Source organism: Drosophila busckii, chromosome 2R (genome assembly GCF_011750605.1).
Source record: "Drosophila busckii strain San Diego stock center, stock number 13000-0081.31 chromosome 2R, ASM1175060v1, whole genome shotgun sequence".
Classification (NCBI taxonomy): domain Eukaryota; kingdom Metazoa; phylum Arthropoda; class Insecta; order Diptera; family Drosophilidae; genus Drosophila; species Drosophila busckii.
The window spans coordinates 22,880,103-22,893,654 of record NC_046605.1 but is presented as its reverse complement, the minus strand read 5'-3'; the positions used below and the strand labels follow the sequence as shown (position 1 = coordinate 22,893,654).

The 13,552-nt window shown below is 32.1% G+C and overlaps 1 protein-coding gene across 9 annotated transcripts in view; it reads left to right on the top strand.

Annotated features, from left to right (window-relative positions):
- The window catches only part of LOC108603100 (casein kinase I), a 59,057-nt gene that overhangs the window by 18,428 nt on the left and 27,077 nt on the right, over positions 1–13,552 (top strand). For 4 of the 9 annotated variants that reach the window (XM_017991596.2, XM_017991598.2, XM_017991601.2 and 1 more), the window contains exons 4-7: positions 2,384–2,589; positions 9,145–9,207; positions 9,385–9,495; positions 10,170–10,336. In XM_017991596.2, coding sequence (XP_017847085.1) covers positions 2,384–2,589; positions 9,145–9,207; positions 9,385–9,495; positions 10,170–10,336 — 547 coding nt within the window. Of the gene's footprint in view, positions 1–2,383; positions 2,590–9,144; positions 9,208–9,384; positions 9,496–10,169; positions 10,337–13,204; positions 13,357–13,552 lie in introns of all 9 variants that reach the window. The other 5 variants (XM_017991603.1, XM_017991602.1, XM_017991597.2 and 2 more) reach the window with 4 other exon arrangements.

Sequence of the window (13,552 nt, the reverse complement as noted above, 5' to 3'; positions counted from 1 at the left end):
GTACTGCTTATGCCTATTTCTGTACAAAATTTAAAGTTTAATCTATACATTTCGTAGAGTATAGCACACAATCTGAGGCTTTTTGATAAAAACTGATTACGCCTGTTTGTTCTTATAAGTGTTGTATTTGACCTCAAAGTAATAGTTTTGACCCGTTTTAGAACCTCTTCTAAAAAAACAAGCTGTTGCAGGTGAATATTTAGTCGAAAATTTTTGAAAATTAGTACTAAGTGCGCGGAGCCACTGTATATATAAAAATTAAAGCTTTGTTGCTTTATATCCGAGCACGTAAATCAGGTCATAAGCATATTACATGTTGTTAGTGCTTAATTTAGGTTAAGTTCAACAGGCATCCCTAACGGGAACACCAAAAGAAAATTTGGCCCATTATGATGCCTGTATTTATGTTGGAGTATGTTAGGTTGGGAAATGTTTATTTGATGATTGGAGAATGTGCTTGCTTTTCCAACCTTACCTTTGCAGCTTCAAATGGTTCTCGAAAAATCGGTCAATGCTTCGGTGAAGTGTGGGGCAGTCGCAAAAGATGTGTTGGAGTGATAGAAGAGCAAAATGGTCTTGGTGCAAACCATTAAATGACCGAGCTTGTTCTGTACTAGATCCCAAGATTTGTGCTTTGTTCACAGTTGATCTAGATCTTGATCTTGACTAATCTTCCAGGTTAGTGTTTTGCAGGCGGAGAGTAAACGATGAACACATTTGAAGCACAGAGCGGTATATCACTGCCAGATGATTGTAGGCAAACATTTTTTACCAGCAGAGTCATATGCGGATGACCACAGCTCGTAGCTCTACACCCTTAGTATTTCTAATTTAAGAAGGTCGTTAGGCACAACATTCCACAACAGAGGGCATATGTAAAGTAAAAAAGGCACCCTGTAGAATGGCCTGTGTGGACTTTAAGCTTATTGCCGATGTTCGGAGTTGGGCGTTGATCGTTCTCCAATTTGCAATTGTCAATAATTCGATATTGACATTGTTGCATTCTGTTCTATCTTTGAGTTAGGTGTGTTGATCTGTAATGAATACTTTGTCTCGACGTATATAGTCATCACTAGTCACTTAAGGTTAGGTTAGGTTATGCCGGTAGGTCACCTAATGTGAGCTCACATAGACCAACATTGGTCCTTAGTGTTGCCGGAATTTCTTTACTATGGAAAAGCTTTTTAGTTCAGTCAGTTCTTGTAATGCTACTGCTTTTCGCAAATCGCAGTAATGAAAAAGTAATGGACCGATAATCCGTTGGTGAGCAGTGGCTAATCTTTGCCACTTTCACTTCTATCCAGTTTTTGTACACTTTGACCTTTTTGTAAAAAATGGAAAAGGGTATTATGAAGTTGTGCAAATGTATGTAACAGGGAGAAGGAGGCGTGGCAGACCCCATAAAGTCTGTCCGTCTGTATGAGTGTGTGTTTCTCAGCAACTATAAGAGCATGATCAACCAAACTTGGTATGCAGGTGCTCCTATGCCCAGGACATATCGCTTTTATTTATTTTTCTTTATTTCCTCTCCCCTCCCCCGCAAAACGATATAAATAAAATTTGATAAATCTAAATTGATTTGATAGGTTTTTAAGGCTACCTTGCAGTTTCTATCCTTTACTTTTTGTAGAGTCTTCTCGTTTTCCTTTTTAATTTATTAAAAATCCACGACACTTTGTGATGATTTTATGTGTTAGGAGTGTTAGGATTGGCCAACCGTTTGGCTGGCCGATCTGGAAGGGAGTCCGTGATACATTATGTGAATTTTATCCAGTCTGTTCTTCCGCTGCCCCACAGTGTGTGATGCGCGTTGGCGTCGCACCTTATGACACCATTGATGCCCTTATTATTCGCATTTTGAAAGACTGAGTTGAGGTTCTTTGATGGTGGGGGTCCTAAACCTTTTTAAAGAGAAAAAATTGTCTTATTTTAGGAAATTGTGCATTTTCAAGAATTGAATTCAAAATTTTCCGCAAAACACTGCTAGTTATGTTTGTTCATCGCTAATATCTATTCCGTGCATATTGTTTATTATTAGATACCTATGAAATGTTAGCCATTGAAAACTTTTCAAGGTCAAGAGTTAAAAAGGTTATGACTCAATTTAAGAGTTCGAATTTGACGGATAAAGATTGATTCCAACTTTTAATCGTCGAATGATTACGTGTTGTAACTTTTCCACAGTGATAAATACAATAATATAACTAAATCTTTTTCTTTTATTAGTCTGCTTAAAACTTTTCCTTATGGCGATCAAGATTTTTGAAAAAATCTCGCGCAAATGCTGTTGTTACTAACAAACAAACAAACAATTGCATATGACGTAAAATATATTTGAAAAAATTAAACATTTTAATTTAATTTCTATTTTCTTTTCTTTTAGTGGCGGTGGTCCGCAGACGACAACTGCCGGTCCATCTGCAGGTAATGTGGCAAATGCCACAGCGCTGGCCAGTGGTAAAAGTACAAGCAATAATATGTATTCCACCCGCCAATCTGTAAGTACCACAACCGGTGTTCTTATGGTCGGACCAAATTTTCGTGTGGGGAAAAAAATTGGCTGTGGCAACTTTGGCGAATTGCGTTTAGGTAAGTTGTTTTAGCAAAATAATAAAAATAAAATTATTTTGACAGAATCTTAAATTAATTCATTGTATAAATAAATATATTTTTTTCATTATTATATGATTTTGTGTGACTGCGAGTTTTAAAGCTTAGATTTTGTCCGGATTTTTGTTAGGGTTTGCTTTCTATAAACCCCAGTGTATTTTATGATTGAATCACATACATGTTGTATGCCTAATGATATAAGGCAAATTGTAAAAAAACGGCAGTGGATGATTAGGCATGGAGTACTTATAACTAAATTTATTTAATATCCTTTTTGAGCCGCTTTCGAATTTAATATCGGCGGTGTGTTGACGTTTAATGCATGGCCACTTTAGTTAATTAAAAAAAGGCACTTACGCTACTTGACATCTTTCTTATAAATTCCGTAAAATTTGCAAAGTAATGGTAGTTTTAATAATCATGGGTAACCGTAGCTATACATTTACAGTTTTGCAAAAAAAAAAAATTCCTTATTAGATTATTTAGTCGCGAAAAACTAAAAACAACATATTTAGGTAAAGTTTTCTTCAAAATAATGTAACAACAATACTTAATACTTTAGTAAGCAAATGGGTTTATATTATTATATTATTAATAATATGAGCCATTTTTTTTAATATAATATTTTAAACATAACGCAAACTATCATAGTAACCTGCCTGTTAGATATATTTCATTATACACTTTGACATTTTTGTAAAAAATGGAAAAATGGTATTATGAAGTTGTGCAATGTATGTAACAGGGAGAAGAAGGCATGCCAGACCCACAAAGTATATAAATTCTTGATCAGCAAGACAAACTGAGTCGATATAGCCCGTCCGTCCGTCCGTATGTATGAGTGCGTGTTTCTCAGCAACTATAAGAGCTAGAGCAACCAAACTTGGTATGACGGGCCTCCTATACCCAGAACATATCGCTTTTATTTTATTTTTTTTTATTTCCTCCCCCCTCCCCCGCAAAACAGAAAATCGATTTTAAACAATTCAAAAATATTCAAAATTTTGAAATAAATCACAAAAACGCCTGGCCATGTTTTCCACCGATGCCGAAAATTTCAGATACGGATAAATAACTCAAGAATTATTCACATTTAAATTTTAAATATAGACAGCGGGATGTGCTTGCTGACGCGCCATACAAACGTCGCTGCCGACGCAGGCGGTGGCGTCGCTGCTGACGCTACGGCGAAAACGAGATGTGACGCGTTGGGTGTTATGTGTGTATGTGATTGTGAGTGGCATGCGTGTATTTGCTGCGGTGATCTAATTAAAGTGTATATTAAACTTGGTTACGCCCAACTTTAATTTGTACACTTGTTTCTTTCTTAAAACGTCTATAACATTAAAATTATAGGTATTCCAAAAGCCGAATGTTCCGAATGTTCCAAGCATTATAACTATTAAAATAAATAAGCTTCATTACAGCTTAAACTCTTCGTTTTTTGATAAAAATTATTATTTTATTTCGCCATTATATAAGATGACAAACTATACAAATCTCATAATTTAAGATGTAACTTGCATACAATTTAGTGGATTGGAATTTATATTGAAATGTTCTGCGCACACTATATAGCATGTCACTCACAAGACCCATGCAGGGCAGTGGGTTTTGGCTTAAAAGGTATCATCCATTTATATATATAACAGAGCTTTAGATTTCAGATTTTCCCAACTGTACCCCATATGAATAATTATGTTAATGTTTTTAAATGCAAAATATACATTAATTTATCGGTTTTTGATTTTACTCCTAAAGTGAAATAATTTTCTCTTCAGTTTCATAAAAAAATAAGTAATAAGAAGAAACATTTTTTAACTTTGCAGCCGATTAGATCATAAGCTAAATATCTTAAATCTTATCTTAAAGTTGAAAATTAATATGAAATTCAGAAATCGGCATCGGTCGTGAACGTAACGTGTTTGTGATTTATTTCAGATTGTAGAGATGAATGGAAGGGGGAGGGAAAGGAAAATTAAATAAAAGCGATTTGCTTTCAATATAAGAGCATCTACATGCTAAGTTTGGTTGCTTCAACTGTTATATTTGTTGCTCACATATACACACGCCTCCTGGTAGATATTTATTTATTTATTTAATGTCATAAATGAACAGTCGACGATAAAAGAAAAAGATTACATAAGATATTTAAAATTAAATTTAAAAATTATTTAAAATTATGTTTTTGTTTTTAAATTTGATAAACTTATAGATGGGGAGTGTTAAACAGCCCCAACATTCTTTGCAAGGATTGGAGGCCAATCAGCTACAGGCTAATGTTAGTTATTAATAGTTAAAAAAGTTACAATACTGATCTTTTAGTAATCAATCAGAGTCTCTGTGTGAAACAGTGTAAGTTTTGTTTGTAATCAGCAAGAGTATTCGAAAGGGGTTCAATGCAATTGAACCATTAGTTGTCGCAAACGTTAAGTGATAAAGGAACAATATTTCGAGTATACCTAGCAGGAACTGAGAAATTAAGTTAGACTCAACAAGTATGAGGAGTCAATTTCCCCTTAACTAATTTAATCATAAACATGACGCCTAACATAATACGGCGGCTAGCTAACGATGGAAGATCAATTAAAAGTAGACGATTAGTATAAGATGGTAGATTAACTCCTGGAACCCAGTTAAGGCCTCGCAAAGCAAATAATAAAAATTTTTTTTCGACAGATTCAATACTTATTGTGAAGACCAAACACAAGAGCCATATTTCAGAATCGGACGAACAAAAGATGTATAAAGTAATTTAGTTGTGTAAGGGTCATCAAAATCTTTAGCCCATCTTTTGATATAGCCGAGAACTTGAATTGCCTTACTGACAGTTAGAGAAACATGCTTGTCAAACTTTAGCTTACTATCAAGGAGAACACCTAAGTCATTGACTTCTGCTTATCTATTGAGAGGTAACTGATTAATGTGGTACTCGGCTATGTGAGGCGAGTGTCTATGGAAGGACATTACTTTACATAAAGAACAGTTAAGCTTTAATAAGTTGTATTTACACCAATTGTGGTCAAAGTGGTCAAGATCTGTCTGCAATAAACTATTACTTGACATGTCTCTAAACGATAGGCATAGCTTCACATCATCAGCATACATTAGAACGTTTGAATTCACAATGACTGAGGGCAGATCATTGATAAATAGATTAAAAAGCAATGGTGACTACCCTGAGGAACTCCAGACGTTACAGACACTGGCTTGGAAACCGCTGAATTGAAAACTTCCTTTTTGAATTCTGTTAGTTAGGTAAATAGATACCCACTTCAAAAAATTCTTTGGAAATCCAATAATATTTAATTTATTTATTAAAAGACGATGATTAACGGAATCGAATTCTTTTCTAAAATCAGTATAAATAACATCAGTCTGCATTTTGTTTTGAAAAGCTTTAACCACCCTTGAAGAAAACTAAGTAAATTGGTGGTAGACTTTTGTTTAACAAAACCGTGCTGATAAGGTGATATAATTGAACTACAGAAATGCATAAGTTGAGATGTAATAATTTTTTCAAAGAGTTTAGGTGTAGCAGACAATTTTTAAATACCTCTATAGTTGTTTACGTGACTTTTAGGGCCATTCTTATGTAACGGAATAATGAATGATTCCTTCCAGACTGAAGGCAATAAGCAAGATTTAACGGACAATGCAAAAAGTCTATGTAAAATTAAGTATATGAAACCGCCGCAATATCTAAGTACGCAACACAGAACACAGGTTTCAATAAATTTAGTTCACGCAATATCAATTCTTCGGTTATCCCAGGCTCTGGAATAAAATTAGATTTTTGTAGGTTATAAGAATAGGGTCTAATTGATGAGTCGCTATTAACAAAATAAGTTGTTTGAATAAAGTCTGGAAATAGATCGGCTGATGCCTGATCATTATTTGACTTCGTATTTTCATATGTAACTGAATTAGGTATTAAAGAAGATTTTCGTTTGGAATTTACAAAATTATACAACTGTTTTGGATCATAAGCAAACTGAAGCCGGCAACGACATAAGTAATCGTTGTAAAGTTGTAACTTTAATAAGTTAAAATTAGACTTGGCTGTAGAATAGCGTGAAAAATCAACACTGTTTCCTGTACGCTTATATTTTTTAAAGTATCGCGATTTTATATTTTTTAAACCAGCTAACTCATGGGTAAACCATAAAGGCTTTTTAGACCTATTAGGCTGCCTTCAAGGAACGCATTGTTGTTGTTATTAAAGGCGTCATAAAAAATAAAGAAAGCAATTTTTAAGTTATTACTGGCAAATAGTGAGACCAGTCATGATTTATAATAAGGTTAATTAATTTGTTAACGTCAGCTTTTCTAAAACAAAGGGGCTTAAATGCTACTGTACTGTGTACAGTTTCCTCTACAGTGAGCAGTTCTATAAGCAGTTCCAAAGTTGGGTGATAGGCATCTTCGGGGAGCACAATCGGATCAAGTCTGCTAACAGCGCTAGCTGAAGGATCTGATACAAATATTAAATGAAGAAAACCGTTGTTGCAATTACTAACGTTATTTATTTCATTAAGTAAAAGATCAAGTATGCTATTTACAAACTTATGAGAGCTCGTAGGAACAACTAAATTATCCACTGTGGACAAATTAACATCTGTTAAATTAAAATCTCCCAGTACACATCAAAAATCACTATAAAAGAGCATAGAGGCTATTAATTGTATATTGGAAAAATGTTCATTATAAATTGAAACATCCGATAGAGGTGGAATATAAGAGCAAGTTATATAGAAGGAAATTCGACAAACAGTCACTCTAACTGCAATGAACTCAATATTAGATAAGCATCGGCTTTCGATAAAAGATCGGCTTCAACGGCAATTAATACGCCACCACCACGTGACAGACGGTCACATCTATAAGTGGTATATTTATTTGTGAAAATTGATGAACTAGAAATTTCAGGCTTTAACCAGGTTTCAGTGAAGGCAAGAACATTATAATCAAAAGAAATACTATCTATATATAGTTTAGCTAATTTGGACTTAATACCTCTAACATTTTGATATGCTACAACAAACGAAGTAATTAGTGTTTTGCATCATTAGTAGGTTTAGCTGTAAAAAAATTAATTTTGGCAGCGATACACTTGGTCTGCTTTTATTTTTTAACGTAAACTCTTTAATAAGCAAGTCTTGTGACCAGAAAGAAGTACAACAAATAGAGTCGACTAATTCTGGTGGCACGTTTAATTTAAATGAAGATATTTGTCTAGAATATTTAAATTTAAATTTTTCTACAGTTATTAAGGGGCTAGGAATCTTTGCTTGAATGTAAGCAGTTACATCTTCAACCAAAGTATCCGGGTGAAGCCTAGAAATAAAAACTTGTTTCCTTATAGGAACAGCTAATAAGGGTTTAGGAGCTGGTCGGGGATAGGAACAGCTAATAAGGGCTTAGGAGCTGGCCGGGGTGTATGGAAACTATCAGTGCTCGACCTAACAATCTTTCTAATAGGTGTTACTGGATAGCTTACTTATGTTAGATCGTTAGTTTTTTTTAGGTGTAACAGCCGTCACCAACTGAGAGTCGTCTAAAGCTTTAAGAGCTTTAAATTGCGTCTTCATGCATATAAACTCATCATTGAGTTCATTAAAGCTCTTTCGCAGAGCATAGAAATTAAGTTTAGTCTGTCGCATAAACTTAGACATGTCGGCCTCGGCTTCACGGCAAGATTCGCAAGACCAAGATAAGCCAGTCTTATTGACAATCGAATCTTTAACACTAATTGTGAAACCTGCGCACTTGACATGTATAAATTTATCGCACAGCCAGCAACTGATGCAATCAGCATTTGCATCGCTTTGGCATTTGCAATTTTTAATGCAGCAAGCGAACATGACGACAAAAAGTATATGCTTTGCGAAAGGGTAAATAGGTAACAAAAATGTTAACAGTTAATGCAACGAATGAGAGCTCACGACTAAGAGAGTACATTAGATGAGAGCGTTATTTAGCGTTAGTTATTTTAATGCGTGAGCGCAATTACAAAAAAATGCAACAACAAACACACACTATTACAAGCACCGTTCTAAAAATAAAAAAAAAACAAAAAAAAGAGAGAGAGAGTAAGCAAATGAGAGCGTATACAAGAGACGCTCAAACTAACAATAACAACACAGCAATAAACCGCGAAAACAATTGTTAGTTTATTTATGCAATTGAAACAACTCAACAATAAAATACTTTTACCAATCTTAATGTACACTCTTTCACCTTGAATATCACTATTAATATGCTATATATATAGAAGGAAACTTCTTAAAGCACAATTTATATACATTTAGAATTTATCTAATTGGAATGTTTCGAATTAGTTTAGTTGAGCAAAAACATCTAAATTTGTTGAAATATAAACTTAAAAAATATCTAAGGGTCATTCTTACAATAATTTGTATTTTGTACAATTTTAACTATTGTTTTTACATATTCGTTAAAAAAAAACGATGTATTGTCTATGCTTCTATACTATATAAGTATTTCAAAAGGTTACTTTATCTCAATGGTTAGGTCGTCGAATGTGTTGCTTTGGTGGCGGATCTGTTGGGGGTTGTGTATCCGGTAGTGAAAAAGGTAGGAGGTGATGTGAGGATTGTTTGCATGGTGTTATACATTTTTTTTATTATATGCATGATTTGCACTTTTATATGTGCGTGTCTGTGCAAAGAACTTGGTTTTAGGCATGGGAAGTGTTTTATAAATACGAGTAAATTTTATAACTCTTAACTAACATAATTTTATCTTTTTCAGGCAAAAATCTTTACAACAATGAACATGTAGCAATAAAAATGGAGCCTATGAAGTCAAAGGCTCCCCAACTTCATTTAGAGTATAGGTTTTATAAACTATTAGGATCACATGGTATGTTGACTGGTAATAATATTCAAAAAATACTTTACTAACCACATCAACTTACTCGCTGACAATTTTTGCAATTAGTGCACCTTGTTTTGCACCGATACCACCTTCATAGTTTACAAAATTAAAGTAAATCGCCTTGTATACTGATACATGAATATACATAAATAGATTTTCTCAAGCATATTTTGGAGGTCGGTGCGTTTTTTAATTTAAATATTAAATTAAAACAAAAAATCATAGCTGTCTAGTGCTTTTGAGCAGCGTTTGCTGTATAATCTTAACGTTATTATAATGCATTATAAATCCACCAACCTACTACATTATGCTCGCTTTATAATTTATTTGTATTATTTTTTTGTTGTTTATATAATATGTTATGCTTCGGTTAGTTTATTATTACTATTATTTAAACTTTATATGCATAAAAAAAATACATTAAAAAAATTTTTTTTTTTTAATTTATGTCCGCTTTAAATTTTTTTATATTCTGTAATCTGAAATAATGTCGCCTATAACAATGCATTATTCTTTTATTTTAAACATGTATCAATAAATCGACTGATTTTTACATTAATATTATGATGGCATGATGCGCATTCTCCACAATGACAAATCAAATTGACATTTATGAAAACCAACCTTGTCAAACAACCAATGACGTACCCTAATGACAGCTGATAACGCTCCAGAAGGCATACCACGCATTTATCATTTGGGCACTTGTGGTGGTCGTTACAATGCCATGGTTTTAGAATTATTGGGATTATCATTAGAGGATCTCTTCAATATTTGCTCCCGTAAATTTTCACTAAAGACTGTATTGATGATAGCAAAACAACTTGTAAGTTTATGCTAAAGAAACTCATTTATTTAAGTGTTGTTTGAGCGAATGTAAAAAATGTTTACAAAATAAAAAAGTAAATATGTTCGCTAAAATAAACACACCCTCATATACCATTTTGTCAGTAAATTATATTTTGATGAAAAGTGTCTCAACGGCTAAACTATATATTGAAGAAAAGTGTTATTTATATTTTGATGAAGTGTATTAACAGTTTAAATGGTTCAATTTTTTTTTATTTGCTACTTTATCGGTTTAAAGTATTAAAGTCTAAGATCAAAAAGCACCTTGAACGATATATTTTTATTTGTTAAAATTAAACCCAGTTGATTAGGATTAGTTTTTGTGCTTGTAGTTTTTTTTTTTTTTTTTTTAGTTATAATGGTTTTCAACCAAAAGCATGAACACTAAGATACGTAATACGATTAATAAAAAAAATACATAGTTGAGAACTAAAATTGTTTGTAAATAATGTAACAAATTGTATTGTATTTAAATTTTTGGTAGAACAGCTTTCGATATAATCTTTCTTCAGTAATTACTAACACCACATCAGAAAAAGAAATACATATTGGTACACTCACTTATTACAATTCTTATTCAAAATTATAACTGATATCCAGAAGAAACAGACGATAGAAAATTTAAATTTTCCAGTGCGTAATAAATTATTGGTACACAATCAAAAAAGCTATGCTTCTTAACCGGTTACTAAAATTTATCGGGTTGTAAAGGTGAATACTATTTTCTTACTACCTTTATTCAAGTAAATTAAATGACAATCTACAATACTACAAGGCCGGTCATATGTAAAAATGTCAATAATGTGGAGTGGAGTCGGAATCATGGAACATATTATTCGTCATATTATTCATCAGTGCTAAGCTGTGTCTTATAATCATGTTCCGTCGCTATCCCCAAATATAAAGTTTAGTTAAGTGCATTAGATGTGCTAAATTAATGGGCATATTAAGCTTTTTATAGCTCATTAGCTGATAAGCATATCAGCTATTTTCAACAAAATACAAAATTTTGATAGCTGAATAAAAAACATAATTTTTACTGATGAAAAAATATTTTTCTGCGATGGAAAAAATGTATACTTACTTGATTTACGCAGTGTAAGTCCTTAAATTCTAGCAATTATGACGTCCAAAATCATGGTCGTATCATCTCGAATACCTTGTCAGGTGTACATATGTACTAATATAGATTTACAAACATATTGAGTTGACTCTTCGGTTTTTTTTACGGGATAATACTACAAGTCAAAGAGACATGACATTACAAGAAAACTTAGAAAAAAAAAATTTTTTTTTGTTACCATGTGCCAATGATTATTTTCAAAGCAGCTACAATAATATTATTTCTTTTTCTAGAAATAATTTATAAGTTAAACATAATTTACTGAAAATGTACTTTTTCGGATTTTATTTGAAAAAAAAAAAACATTGTTGTACCAAAATTTATTACTCTGAGATACTTCAAAGATATATTTCAAGTGAAAGTGATTAGAAGAGATTGATAATCACTTTTTAAGGTTCTTCCTGGACGTATGTTTAAATAGTACAAAGATAAAATTCAATCTATGGAATGCTTTAAAAAAGACTTTGATGAGTTTATCAAATGGAACCATTTTCTTTTCCTGTAAATTAAGCATTCCATCCAGCAAAAACACAAATCTCGTATCGTTAAAAAGTTGTTAAATGACAAACCCATCAATACTTTGTATGGCCCGGCTATGGCACTGACTCAAATCTATTAGTAAATAATTAAAATGACACCTGTTAGAACCAAGGAACTCCATTCTGAAAGAGAAATGTCAGATGTTTATAGATGGTATGGGTTGCAGATGTAACCCTCTTACTAAAAATCATCTTTACTCAACTAAATTTTAATTTTGTTAAGCAATTAGTACTTAAAAACTTATTAACACACATGATTCGTTATTTTTTATTTTTTTTCTTTGGTTTCAAAACTTTCAAATTTTTTTATCAATGAGATGGGAACTAAAGATTTTTAAATTATTTTATTTACTCCAATTTTATATTAATAAAAGCATTCCATAAACGTTATCTTTTTTGTAATATTTATTTATTCACGGCATTGCATTTATAAACTTTCTTACATTCAGTGACTTTGACAAAATATATACATGCAACCAGGTACAAAAGTACGGCTGACCTAATTATTACAATAATTGGAAAAATAATTATTTAGACCGCCTTTTTTTGTATGAATTCATTTTATTTATATCCCACTTTCCTATTCCTCATATATATTTATAATGAATATCTTTAAGCAATATATTGGCAGGGCCGCATCGCAGCAGGCTTCCTTTCTTATATGCTTCGAGAATTTCTATTTTTTGTTGTTCTTGTTGTGTTTAGGTGGTAATATTCGTAAAAAGCGTTGAAACTAACAAAAATTATAAGAATATTTAAATTTTGTTCGCTTCCTTTTTCTCTTTATCCTATAAATATTTAAGAAAATATCCTTCCTCTACACTATCAATCTGAACTTGTCATAAAGTATTTTTACAATATAATGTCTTTTAACTCTTCTCTTTCTTTATTCTTTATATACTTTTTTTTATTAATTGTTGTTAATTGTTTATTTTTTTTATAAATAATTCTTTTTATTTATTGTTTTCTTTTTATTTATTTAATGTTTTTTTTTATTTATTTTTTTTTTTTTGTGATGTTTGTAATTTAAACCATTTTATTATGCAATTTTGAGGGCTGCCACATACTATAAAACCTTAAAAATTATTCAATTCACACATCTACAACCTACGCCACTTCCATACATTTGTCAAATGTTGTTCTTTTCTGTTTTCGTGTTTTTGCGCAATTTGTTGGTCTGTAGCAGAAGGTGTACCAGAGGTATATTACTTTGGCCCCTGTGGCAAGTACAATGCTCTTGTTATGGAATTGCTTGGTCCATCACTTGAAGATTTGTTCGATATTTGCGGCAGACGTTTCACTTTGAAGACAGTACTACTCATAGCTGTACAATTAGTAAGTACAATTAAATAAAATAAAATAAAATGCACACCACAAGCGACAGCAAGCGATCAGTCATAATAAATTTAATTTTTACATATTCCTCAATAATAAAAAAATTAGAAAATATCGTGCACATATATAGATAATACATTATTAAAGTTTCTTTCTTCGTATATAACATTTATTGGTCAAGGATTAAGACTAATCA